The following is a 13,463-nucleotide window of genomic DNA, read 5'->3' on the forward strand; positions in this document are numbered from 1 at the left end:
GCTGATGCATAATCTAAATAAGAGATTCTTCTAAAACCTGAAATGTGATGAAAAATCAAATCAGGATTATTTTCTAGTTTGGTTCATGAAGATGTGATGGAGCTCGGCTGCAGCCGGAGACGTCACATGGACTGAGGAAGAGGAGGCAGAGGGTGAAGGAGGAAGGAGCCGATGAAGGAGACGATGAAGGAGACGATGAAGGAGACGATGAAGGAGCTTCCACTACAAACGACTTCACCAGTATTTTCTTGCTGGATTTTCTTTTCTAAAGTAAAGACGACCACAGAGAACACGAGTGTGACCTTGTTCATCAGGCGCGAAGGCTCCGAGTCACGAGTCAGATCCTAACACCCGAGCTCAGACATCACAGTCTCACACCAGAAGAACCAAGACGCTTTGAACTGAAAACACAAAGTTCAGATCCACGCAGACGAGGTTCGGTTCCACAGCAGGAAACTGACATTCAGCTCCAACAGCTTCAGTACGAGAGTTTATCCAAAGACGAACGTGGTTGACTGGACAAAGATCTTTAATTTGACAGATTATTAATTTGTACGTCTGCAGTTGTCGGTCTGTTGGATCATTCCATGGAAGACAGGCGCGTTGCCGCGGCAACACATCCGAGCCGTCGTCCAGGACTCCTCCAACTGACTTTATTTTCAGAACACATTTAAAAATACGACTGTAACAGCACAAACATTTACCCAGAACAGCAGAGACACAGAAAAGTCAAAGGAAAAAAGTTATGAAGAATATTTACTTTTGGAAAAAAGTCTTTATGAATAAGGCCATTAAGATAAAGTTGTGTTTTACTGTTTGCGTTAAATCAACTCTTGTTTGTTTCTCATCAGATACAAACTTGTCAGAAATTATATTTTACAAAAACTGGTCTCAAATCAGATCCACAATAAACAATATTAATAAAAAACGAATCAGGGTGTGGAAGTAGAAAACGCAGGCGGAAGGTTGAAGGTTCAGATCCATCACACTCTGTGTTGACGCTGCAGTGATGGACCTGAAGAGGCGAGCGGCTCCCGGGTCACATGACGCAGTGCGAGCTCAGAGTTCGTCAGGTGACTCATCCGGTTCCATCCGGTCGGAACCAGTCAGGTGTGTGTTACTTCCAAGGGGCGGGGTTAAAGGCCACTGGTATCAAACAGTGCAGTTTCCTCAAAACAGACTTTTCCAAAAAGACAAAAACATATGAAAACAATCATGCAGTCTCTAACTTTATTTTAGCACTTTCTTACTAAACATTGGCGTGTTGATCAAAAGGTCAAAAGGTCGACGCCTGCAGAGCTCCGGGACCTGGGGTCAGATCCCGGAGGAGTAAAGCACTTTCCTGGTAGAAAAAATCACACGTTTCAAAGCGTGAGATGTGAGATGTGAAGCTGGAGCGTGAACACGAGCTGCTGCCAGGAAGCAGCAGATCAAAGGAACTGACCTCTGCCGGGGGGGGGTGGGGGGGGACACGTGTGATAGAACAGTAGCATCAATTTACAAAAGCTCATTTGAAGCTGAACACGACAAAATCAACAGAGAAAATTCATCACAGGTGGAAAAAAGGCGAAGAGGAAAAACCCGGCTGCTGCTTCGTCTCAGACCAAACCCCCCCGAGCGCTCACAGGCTCCTCCTCTTCCTTCAGATCTTCTACGTTTAACTTTCTGCTCATCCAATGATACTGGACGTTTCAAATCACGAGCAGCTGCTACGATGGATCATAAACTCAGCTTCTGTTTGGGAATGTGGTTTCTCCCCTCATCAGTTTCCAAATGAATAAACTGCGTGACTCGGGGGGGTGGGGGGGGCAGCCGGGTCTTCAGAAGTTAGTCACGTTTGATTTGTTTCAAATGTTTTAACACACGCACACACACACACGCACACACACACACACACACACACACAGAACATCACTGTGTTTATCACTTGCTTTTCTCTTTGGGGAAGGGTGGGATTCCGGGGGGGTGGTGGTGGGGGGGGGGGGGGGGGGGGTCCGAGGCTCGAGTGTTGATAACTGGTCAGAGACCTTTAGAGGAAGAAGGGGCGGAGCTGTACGACGGGCTGAAGACCAGGAAGACGTCCGGCGGGGGGGGGGGTTCAGGTTCAGGAAAGAAGGAGGAGCCACAAATGAAGATCAGGTTTGGCGTTGGATATAAAAACCAAACCGGGCGTGAGGACGGATCTCGTCTGTAGACCAGGAGAGAGACCAGCGGCTCGGTGTCTTCAGCATTAAAACTCCTCTGGCTCCTCGGACTCCTCAGCATCAGGGATCACAAAGCCATCCTATGGAGGGGGGGGCAGAGAGAGATAGAAGGGGAGAGAGGGAAGGAAGGAGGGAGAGAGAGAGAGAGAGAGAGAGCGAGATGAGAACCAGTTCAGCAGAACCATGATTACACGGTGGATCATGTAGATCCTTCATGGTGGATCATGTAGATCCTACACGGTGGATCATGTAGATCCTACACGGTGGATCATGTAGATCCTTCATGGTGGATCATGTAGATCCTACACGGTGGATCATGTAGATCCTACACGGTGGATCATGTAGGATCTACATGGTGGATCATGTAGATCCTACACGGTGGATCATGTAGATCCTACACGGTGGATCATGTAGGATCTACATGGTGGATCATGTAGATCCTACACGGTGGATCATGTAGATCCTTCATGGTGGATCATGTAGATCCTACACGGTGGATCATGTAGATCCTACACGGTGGATCATGTAGATCCTACACGGTGGATCATGTAGATCCTACACGGTGGATCATGTAGATCCTACACGGTGGATCATGTAGATCCTTCATGGTGGATCATGTAGATCCTACACGGTGGATCATGTAGATCCTACACGGTGGATCATGTAGGATCTACATGGTGGATCATGTAGATCCTACACGGTGGATCATGTAGATCCTACACGGTGGATCATGTAGGATCTACACGGTGGATCATGTAGATCCTACACGGTGGATCATGTAGATCCTTCATGGTGGATCATGTAGATCCTACACGGTGGATCATGTAGATCCTACACGGTGGATCATGTAGATCCTACACGGTGGATCATGTAGATCCTACACGGTGGATCATGTAGATCCTACACGGTGGATCATGTAGATCCTTCATGGTGGATCATGTAGATCCTACACGGTGGATCATGTAGATCCTACACGGTGGATCATGTAGGATCTACATGGTGGATCATGTAGGATCTACATGGTGGATCATGTAGATCCTACACGGTGGATCATGTAGATCCTACACGGTGGATCATGTAGGATCTACATGGTGGATCATGTAGATCCTACACGGTGGATCATGTAGATCCTTCATGGTGGATCATGTAGATCCTACACGGTGGATCATGTAGATCCTACACGGTGGATCATGTAGATCCTACACGGTGGATCATGTAGATCCTACACGGTGGATCATGTAGATCCTACACGGTGGATCATGTAGATCCTTCATGGTGGATCATGTAGATCCTACACGGTGGATCATGTAGATCCTACACGGTGGATCATGTAGGATCTACATGGTGGATCATGTAGATCCTACACGGTGGATCATGTAGATCCTTCATGGTGGATCATGTAGATCCTACACGGTGGATCATGTAGATCCTACACGGTGGATCATGTAGATCCTACACGGTGGATCATGTAGATCCTTCATGGTGGATCATGTAGATCCTTCATGGTGGATCATGTAGATCCTACACGGTGGATCATGTAGATCCTACACGGTGGATCATGTAGGATCTACACGGTGGATCATGTAGATCCTTCACGGTGGATCATGTAGATCCTTCATGGTGGATCATCTAGATCCTACACGGTGGATCATGTAGATCCTACACGGTGGATCATGTAGATCCTTCACGGTGGATCATGTAGATCCTTCACGGTGGATCATGTAGATCCTTCACGGTGGATCATGTAGATCCTTCACGGTGGATCATGTAGATCCTTCACGGTGGATCATGTAGATCCTTCACGGTGGATCATGTAGATCCTTCACGGTGGATCATGTAGATCCTACACGGTGGATCATGTAGATCCTACACGGTGGATCATGTAGATCCTTCACGGTGGATCATGTAGATCCTTCACGGTGGATCATGTAGATCCTACACGGTGGATCATGTAGATCCTACACGGTGGATCATGTAGATCCTACACGGTGGATCATGTAGATCCTACACGGTGGATCATGTAGTTCCTACACGGTGGATCATGTAGATCCTTCATGGTGGATCATGTAGATCCTACACGGTGGATCCTACACGGTGGATCATGTAGATCCTACACGGTGGATCATGTAGATCCTACACGGTGGATCATGTAGATCCTACACGGTGGATCCTACACGGTGGATCATGTAGATCCTACATGGTGGATCATGTAGATCCTACATGGTGGATCATGTAGATCCTTCATGGTGGATCATGTAGATCCTTCATGGTGGATCATGTAGATCCTACACGGTGGATCCTACACGGTGGATCATGTAGATCCTTCATGGTGGATCATGTAGATCCTACACGGTGGATCATGTAGATCCTACACGGTGGATCATGTAGATCCTACACGGTGGATCATGTAGATCCTTCACGGTGGATCATGTAGATCCTACACGGTGGATCATGTAGATCCTACACGGTGGATCATGTAGATCCTACACGGTGGATCATGTAGATCCTTCACGGTGGATCATGTAGATCCTTCATGGTGGATCATGTAGATCCTACACGGTGGATCATGTAGATCCTTCATGGTGGATCATGTAGATCCTTCATGGTGGATCATGTAGATCCTTCATGGTGGATCATGTAGATCCTACATGGTGGGTCATGTAGATCCTTCATGGCGGATCATGTAGATCCTACACGGTGGATCATGTAGATCCTACACGGTGGATCATGTAGATCCTACATGGTGGATCATGTAGATCCTACATGGTGGATCATGTAGATCCTACACGGTGGATCATGTAGATCCTTCACGGTGGATCATGTAGATCCTACACGGTGGATCATGTAGATCCTTCACGGTGGATCATGTAGATCCTACACGGTGGATCATGTAGATCCTTCATGGTGGATCATGTAGATCCTTCACGGTGGATCATGTAGATCCTACACGGTGGATCATGTAGATCCTTCACGGTGGATCATGTAGATCCTACACGGTGGATCATGTAGATCCTTCATGGTGGATCATGTAGATCCTTCATGGTGGATCATGTAGATCCTACACGGTGGATCATGTAGATCCTTCACGGTGGATCATGTAGATCCTACACGGTGGATCATGTAGATCCTTCACGGTGGATCATGTAGATCCTACACGGTGGATCATGTAGATCCTTCATGGTGGATCATGTAGATCCTTCATGGTGGATCATGTAGATCCTTCATGGTGGATCATGTAGATCCTACATGGTGGATCATGTAGATCCTACACGGTGGATCATGTAGATCCTACATGGTGGATCATGTAGATCCTACACGGTGGATCATGTAGATCCTACATGGTGGATCATGTAGATCCTTCATGGTGGATCATGTAGATCCTTCATGGTGAATCATGTAGATCCTTCATGGTGGATCATGTAGATCCTACACGGTGGATCATGTAGATCCTACACGGTGGATCATGTAGATCCTTCATGGTGGATCATGTAGATCCTTCATGGTGAATCATGTAGATCCTTCATGGTGGATCATGTAGATCCTTCATGATGGATCATGTAGATCCTACACGGTGGATCATGTAGATCCTTCATGGTGGATCATGTAGATCCTTCATGGTGAATCATGTAGATCCTTCATGGTGGATCATGTAGATCCTTCATGATGGATCATGTAGATCCTTCACGGTGGATCATGTAGATCCTACACTGTGGATCATGTAGATCCTACACGGTGGATCATGTAGATCCTACACGGTGGATCATGTAGATCCTACACGGTGGATCATGTAGATCCTACACGGTGGATCATGTAGATCCTTCATGGTGGATCATGTAGATCCTTCATGGTGGATCATGTAGATCCTACACGGTGGATCATTTGCACTTTGAGTTTTCTTACCTCAGTCAAACCAAATGTTCACCAGGAAACATCTCAAATATGTTTGTATATTTGATCAAACCTTCGTGCAGAGACTTCTCTCACTGGGACAAAAAGCTTCATGTGACAGACGAGGAACCTGAGCTTCACTGACTGGTTCTTAAAGCTCAGTGCAGAACCGACGCTCAGAGTTCAATACGGAGACTTGAACTTCCAGTGAAGTCACGTTGGAACGAACCTCAACGCTCGGGACCAGTTACAGACATGTGTTTATGAACGGATTCACATGTGCTTTTGAACATTTGAAATTTAATAAACTCAATCTTTAAAATGAATGAGCATCAACAGAACCCAGAGGATTCCTCCGGACAGAAGCAGGAACTCACGTCGGTGGCGTAGAGGATGTCGATGATCCTCTGCAGGGTCGGGTCGCTCTCGCCTTCCTTCTCCTGACAGATCAGCTCGATGTTCCGCAGCTTTCCAAAGTAAAAGTCTCTCTCCTTCTCCATGTCGGAGTAGGTGGACCTCAGGATCTCCAGCTGGGGAGAAACTCCACATTACTCATCGTTTCTACTTCTTACTTCATGTCTCCACGGTGACTGGTCTGGATTTCGTTCTCACCTCGTTCAGGAGCTCCGTCCTCTCTTCATCGCCTCCTCCCATCGCCGTCTTCCTCACGCTCACCGGAGCCAGCTTGGGCGCCACCTTGGCGACGGGCGGCCTCTGAGGAGCTGAAGACACAGAAGATGGTTGAAAAGACAGAAGCTACACAAACATGCATCATCACATGGAGACTCCCGGACCTCACGCACCTTGACTCAAGGCCTTCTTCGGGGGTTTGTTGAACGCCGACGCGGCGGCGGTGGACGAGTTGACGGCGTCCTGGCCCTGCCTCGCCTCCACCGGATCGTATTCCTTCCCATCGTAGTTGGCATCAAAGAACTTTTTAAACCACTGGACGAACTCAAAGTTGTCCTGAAACTTCCCCTTCACCAGCTTGTCCACTGGAATGATCTGAGAGAGCAGAGAACCAATCAGCAACAGGTTGAGAGTCGCTGAGTCATCGTTTCCAAACAGCTCAGTTCCTGCTCGTCCAGACTGAAGCACAGGACACGAGTTCTCAAACTAAAACCAGAAACTTATAAAACCTCTTCAGTCAGCGACTCTACAACTCAGAGACGTCAGACACAGAGTAGAGAAGGGAACCAGCAGGGAGCTCCCGATACGATACGATCACGATCCTTAGGTTGTGATACGATATGTATTGCGATTCGATATTACGATTTCCTGGGATTTCTTTTGGTCATGTTTTTTTTTTAAATACTGGACCATGGAAAAAAGTTGAATCATTCCTTCAAATACAACACAGTCAAATTCACTTAGAGCTTTACCAGTTTTATTTCAAATATTAACATTAACTTAACGACTGCCGGGCAGCCAATAGAGAAAATAAATAAAAATGTTCCCTATTATTGTAAAGCCCCTGTCAACTGCACACAAACTGACAGATTAAGAAATGTAAGCCACTTAGGCTACTTTTAAACAATAAATAAAATATAAATTAAACAGAATGAATAAAAGTTTACTCAAAATATAAACTTTGAAATAAACAAAAAGTAGGCTATTGTTGTTTGCATGTAGCCGATACAAAGCTAGTGCTTGGGTATGTTTAGATTCTTGTGCAAAAACAAGAGCTGGTCAACATGCATTGGGATGATGTTGCTCCCCCCATATACCCCCCCCCCGGTATAAACCAATAAATATGTTTAAAAAAAAGGAAAAAAAATCGATTTGGGAGGCAGCATGGCGATTTAAAAACATCATTCACAAGAATCGCGATTTGTAACTGAATCGATTTTTCCTCCCATCCCTAGAGTAGAGATGATGGAACTGAGAGGGAGGAGCCTGAAGTCCTATCAGACCACAGAGGAACAAAGTGCTGAGTCATTACTGAGCAGGTTTCTGACCTCAATACAAATCATGTGAAAGAGAAACTGACCAGATAATAAAATTACTAACAAAGAGTCTGTGTAGAAATATGAAAACATGAACAATGTTTCTGCTGAAACACGCACGACAACATGAAGTCCAACAAATACTCGAAACTGACATCAGACAATACACACACTAACATGTGAGACCACAAAGTCCACATCAAACACACAATGAGTGGATCACAACCCAGAGGAAATATGAAAACCCTGATGTGCTCCACATGTCGTTTGTTTTCAAACATCAAGAGTGACGCGTGAAAACAAACAAACAGGAAGTGGCTCATGAATAAATTACAGCAGCAGAGGAAACCAGTCGAGCCGGACACGCCCTTCTTTCTATCGTCTGTTCGACAACATCAACACAATGTGAAGTTATTACTAATTCAACTGATCTTCTATTGATCCTGTCATGATGAAGAGGATGAACTTCAACTGATGAAGGTTTGACTTCTGTTCACAGATCAGCAGCTAAACAGAGATTTTTTAAACACGCACTAAATAACGAGCGGACATGTTTGCAGCCTCGCACATCGCCTTCCTGTGACCTTTGACCCTGCATCCTCGCCCCCCCACTGACCTGGGGTCACATCTTTATAATGGAGTGTGAAGTAAGGAGGATGGATGTGTGTTTTGAGAATCATGAACATTTCATGGAATCGTAACGACTACTAAACTTTTGGTATCTTGACTTCCTTCCTCAGGTGAGCAGAAGCAATGACATTTCATTTTATACAAAGATTAGTTTTGTGTGTGTGTGTGTGTTTTCACGTACTTTGTCCACTCCCATCTTCTTGAAGGACACCTGCAGAAGCTTGTAGTTGTGGATGTACTCGTGTTCCAGCTTGGCCCCGAACTTCACTTTCTTCAGAGGCACGGAGTTGGGGAACAGCATGTCCATGAACTGGCAGTAGGCTCCACCTGCACAGAGACATGAAACCTCCAGCTCTTCAGAAGGTGGATTCACTCAAGTCCTTACAGACCCGTGCAGTACTGGGCCATATGGGGAAAACAACCTGCTGAATTCATAATTATGTTCCTGGATAGAAACTGGGCGTCGCTTCTTCTGCAACAAAGAAGTGAAAACACCTGAAGCGGCGCTGGTTCGAATGACTCAGCAGCAGGAACACGCTGCAATAATCAATGTGGCAGAAAACATGAATCATTATGTTAAGTCGCTGCATCGATGCAGAGCCGTTCTCTCTGCAGGAACCAAACATGAACACATGTGCTGCTGCTGCTCAGGAACCAAACATGAACACATGTGCTGCTGCTGCTCAGGAACCAAACATGAACACATGTGCTGCTGCTCAGGAACCAAACATGAACACATGTGCTGCTGCTGCTCAGGAACCAAACATGAACACATGTGCTGCTGCTGCTCAGGAACCAAACATGAACACATGTGCTGCTGCTGCTGCTGCTGCTCAGGAACCAAACATGAACACATGTGCTGCTGCTGCTGCTCAGGAACCAAACATGAACACATGTGCTGCTGCTGCTCAGGAACCAAACATGAACACATGTGCTGCTGCTGCTCAGGAACCAAACATGAAGACATGTGCTGCTGCTCAGGAACCAAACATGAACACATGTGCTGCTGCTCGGTGCGTCACCCTGACCTCACCTGACCTCATGTGGGCGTCGCTCTGTCAGCCACAGGTTCTATTCTCATTATCATTGGCTGTTTGTGTTGTCTGTCAAAACAGGGATGGGATGAGTTCTATCCACGTGTTTTAAATTTCTATCGAGGAAAAGTTCTATTGCAATAATTATCAATATCGTTTTATCACCCAGTCTTAGGGATATGTGTTGAAAGTTGGTGGATTCCTAAAATGTGAAAGAGGATAAAACACTGCTCATCTTCATTGATCGAATGTGATGTGTAGAGCCCACATTCACAGTTTGTCTCATCGTCTTTAACAAGGTGAGACGTCCTCTGTTCTTCAACAAGAGTCAAACTACTGAAACCTCAGAGACACATGTGAGGACCCGTCTCCAGGACGGACACGAGTCCAACAGATGTCCCGTGGAACAGAGGACATCAGAGAGATCAGAGTCTTTACAGCTTTGATTATAATAAACAGTTTGTAGCAGAACTGAAGGTCAATGACCTGATGGATTATTATCAGTAATGGTCGAGTCTCTGAGGAGACGTGTTATATATCAAGCAGTCTAGTTGTGATCATAGTCCACCATCTTTACAGGTAAGAGCAGAGGAAACCAGCAGACGTCTTTAAGACACATTACACTGCACTGCCTTGCTCAAGGGCTGATGAGCAGTGAACAGACGTGACCATCTGATAATCTGAAGAGCACATTAGAGGCAAGTAAAGTCAAACTATGAGTTTACTTCTTCAGTTTCTTTGCAGCCGATTAATAAAGTTATGATTAAATAGTGATAGACTTCAATGTTAGTTTGTGGTTGTGTTGCACTAACACCATCCATCTTCCTCATGTGCACTTCCTCCTACGTGTGACCAGTGACCTCACAACCCCCCCCCGGTCTCGTCAGGCTTTAGTGGAAATTAAGTGTTGAGCTCATTTCTTAGTCTGGAAATAAAATGTAAACATAACTACATCCGTACAGAAGCTAGAGGCAGAAGATGGTAGTTATATAGCTTTTATTTTGTAGTAATATAAAGCTCTTCTGTTGATATGAACTCTTCAACTGCAGATGAAACAGAAGTTGACTAATCTTTCTGTCCACCTGGATTAAAGGATCCATCCTGATCTGCTCTGACCTTCTAATCACAGTCTAAGAACCTGAGGATGCAGATGTTAACATCTGCAGAGCTTTGACACCAGCTCACAGGAAGCTGGGTGTTGAGTAGTGACGTGTCAGGTGGTCACGAGTCAGCAGGTCATGAGTCAGCAGGTCATGAGTCAGCAGGTCATGAGTCAGCAGGTCACGAGTCAGGTGGTGTTACACCGTCTGGACCTGGGGAACCTTCACAGAGAACCTCCTGTAAACCAGGACTCTGTTCAGGTAGCAGCAGGTTCATGGATCCTGACACCGAGTCGAGTCCCTGAAGGCATCGTGGTGACGCTGGAGCAGGCTGTGATCATGTGACTCTTAAGAGAGAGGCAGAAGGAGCTGTATAATATAATAAACCCAACATCTCCTCCTCTTCTCACCTGTGCACAACATTTCAATCTTGGTGAGGTTCATCTGCAGAGACTCGTTGATCCAGACCAGCATGTCATGGCGACTCAGGTTGTCGCTGGTCACGGAGGTGGAGTACACGTTCACAGCCATCGTCGGTCACGTGCTGCAGAGGAAGACACAGAAGAATATAGAATTATTAACATTTACAAGAGGACAGTCATTCTGTCATATCAGCAACCCCAGCACAGACAGGTTTCTCCATCATGGGCAGTGGGGAAACGTCCCGGTGTCGTTCATCATGAGGAACTTTTCACTTTACACTGGTTTGTTAGAACCATGACTGAGGCCTGAACCAGTCACAGTCACACGAGAAGCAGCAGCAGTTATTACTTCATAATAAAACACACCCATGTTAATATCTGTCCAGTTTATTTGCATGATGTCTGTCATTCATCAGTCCTATGGAAACATGTCCAGTCAATAAACTCAAACCTGCATCATGTTGGAAAGTTACAACAATGACGTGTGTTGTTCAGATTATTGCAGATTTAAGAAATAAACTCACGAAGGTTTTTTATCTTTGCACAGTGAGATCTGTGAATTCATCTCTAATAAACCCTGACTTTAAACTAAACTTCTAATTGTTTTGAGTGTTTATGATTTCCACTGGTTGATCTCTTTTGACAGGAGACGTCCCATCAGATCTACTGGTTGGTTCCTGTAGGAGGTGGTGCTGGTGGGAACAGAAACCAGTGACCTTTGGCCTCTGGTCACATCCAGGCAGCTCAACAGGCCACGGCCAGGAGCCTGGAGGCTAGCGTTAGCCACAGCTAGCTCCAGAGGCTAGCCCCGGCAGCTAGCTGCACCTAGCCCGTCCGCTGCAGCCTGTCTCCCGGGACAAGCAGCTGAGCTCCCGGGACAAGCAGCCCCGCATGCGGCTACCGACCCGGGGACCGACCCGGGGCTCGACCGCTGAGGACCGGGTGTCAGGTGCTCTTAATGGCGACGGACCAGCCCCACGCAGCTGCCTCCACACCGGCTACCGTGAGTCATGAAGCCGCCGCCCTGAACCCGGAGCACCGCGCTAGCCTCGGTTAGCTGCTCATGCTACAGACGGTTCCATGGAGTCCGGTTCTCCGGGTTCCTCAGCGACCAGCGGAGGCCTCTGCACCCGGAGGACCGTCGCTGTCCCCCCGCTGAGTCAAAGGGCGCATCCCGGTCCGCTGCTAGCGAGCTAGCATGTTAGCATGTTAGCTAGCAGAGCTTAGCCGCCTCGCATTCCGGCTCCGTAACGGGACCGGGCAGCAGCTGCACTTACCGGGGGAGCAGCTGCACTTTACCGGGGGAGCAGCCGCACTTTACCGGGGGAGCAGACGCACTTTACCGGGGCAGCAGCTGCACTTACCGGGGGAGGAGAACCGGTCCGGAGATGTTCCTCTGGTGGGATGTGAGTCTGGAACAGCCAGTGGAAGCTGGGAGGACGTTAGCGGCTCTGATGGTGGAGCTGCTGCTTCTGATGGTTCCTCTTCCGGTTCCTCTTCCTCTTCCGGTTCCTCTTCACCGGCGGGAGGAAGAACCGGCCTCATGACGTCAGCCACGACCTGCTCAACGACAAGAAAGTTAAATAAAATGTTTAAAGATATGAACTAAAGCTCGATGGAAGGGAATGTCACGGCAGTGAGAAATTAAAATACAATAAAATATGACAATGCAAGAAAAGTCAAATATGCAACTGGGAGAAATTAAATCTAAATTGAAATGAAAGATATAGACCGCCCCCCCCCCCAATTTACCCTAAATCCATGAATTAAAAAACCTGTACAACAGATCAACAAATAAACAAGGGAAACAAAGTTCAGAAATTCGTTTTAATTGATTTCTCTTGCATTGGTCCTGTCAACACATGTAAAAATACAGTTAAAAACATTCTGTATTCAAACAGTCATACATGTAAAAACAACACATGAATAGTATCTCGAGCAGAGCATGATTTGTAAGTGTTGTACTGTTTAAATTATATGTTTTTCATTGTCATATAATAACAATAATAATAATAGTACTATAAACACAATAAATGACTAATCAATAATAAGAATGATGACGGGAGTGTTTTTGACTCTTTTAGCAACATTCACTGTTTGTCTCTTTCAAATTAAGGCTTAAAAAAAAACAAAATAACAGGAAGTCCGACAAATAAAAATCAATATTGACAATATGGTTAGTTTTGGATCCGGAAATGTACAAATCAGTTTTAAAAAAAATGATTTAACATTTTCAAGC

The 13,463-nt window shown here is 46.1% G+C and overlaps 1 protein-coding gene across 1 annotated transcript; it reads right to left on the reverse strand.

Annotated features, from left to right (window-relative positions):
* Positions 1 to 1,984: 1,984 nt before the first annotated feature.
* On the reverse strand, positions 1,985 to 12,724 carry mapre1b (microtubule-associated protein, RP/EB family, member 1b). The gene is made up of 7 exons (XM_061074989.1): positions 12,589 to 12,724; positions 11,213 to 11,346; positions 8,850 to 8,995; positions 6,896 to 7,097; positions 6,705 to 6,814; positions 6,470 to 6,622; positions 1,985 to 2,284 (listed from the first exon to the last, which is right to left on the reverse strand). The coding sequence occupies exons 2-7, from the start codon at positions 11,331 to 11,333 to the stop codon at positions 2,231 to 2,233; spliced, it is 786 nt and encodes a 261-aa protein (XP_060930972.1). The 5' UTR covers positions 11,334 to 11,346; positions 12,589 to 12,724; the 3' UTR covers positions 1,985 to 2,230.
* Positions 12,725 to 13,463: the final 739 nt, after the last annotated feature.

The sequence above is a fragment of the Limanda limanda genome, chromosome 7 (assembly GCF_963576545.1).
Source record: "Limanda limanda chromosome 7, fLimLim1.1, whole genome shotgun sequence".
Lineage (NCBI taxonomy): Eukaryota > Metazoa > Chordata > Actinopteri > Pleuronectiformes > Pleuronectidae > Limanda > Limanda limanda.

Coding starts and splice junctions, on each gene's coding strand:
- mapre1b (XM_061074989.1), bottom strand. CDS start 11,333: ATGGCTGTGAACGTGTACTCCACCTCCGTGACCAGCGACAACCTGAGT. Junction 6,815..6,895: donor GAAGAAGGCCTTGAGTCAAG/GTGCGTGAGGTC, acceptor CTGTGTCTTCAG/CTCCTCAGAGGCCGCCCGTC. Junction 2,285..6,469: donor ACATCCTCTACGCCACCGAC/GTGAGTTCCTGC, acceptor CCCCCTCCATAG/GATGGCTTTGTGATCCCTGA.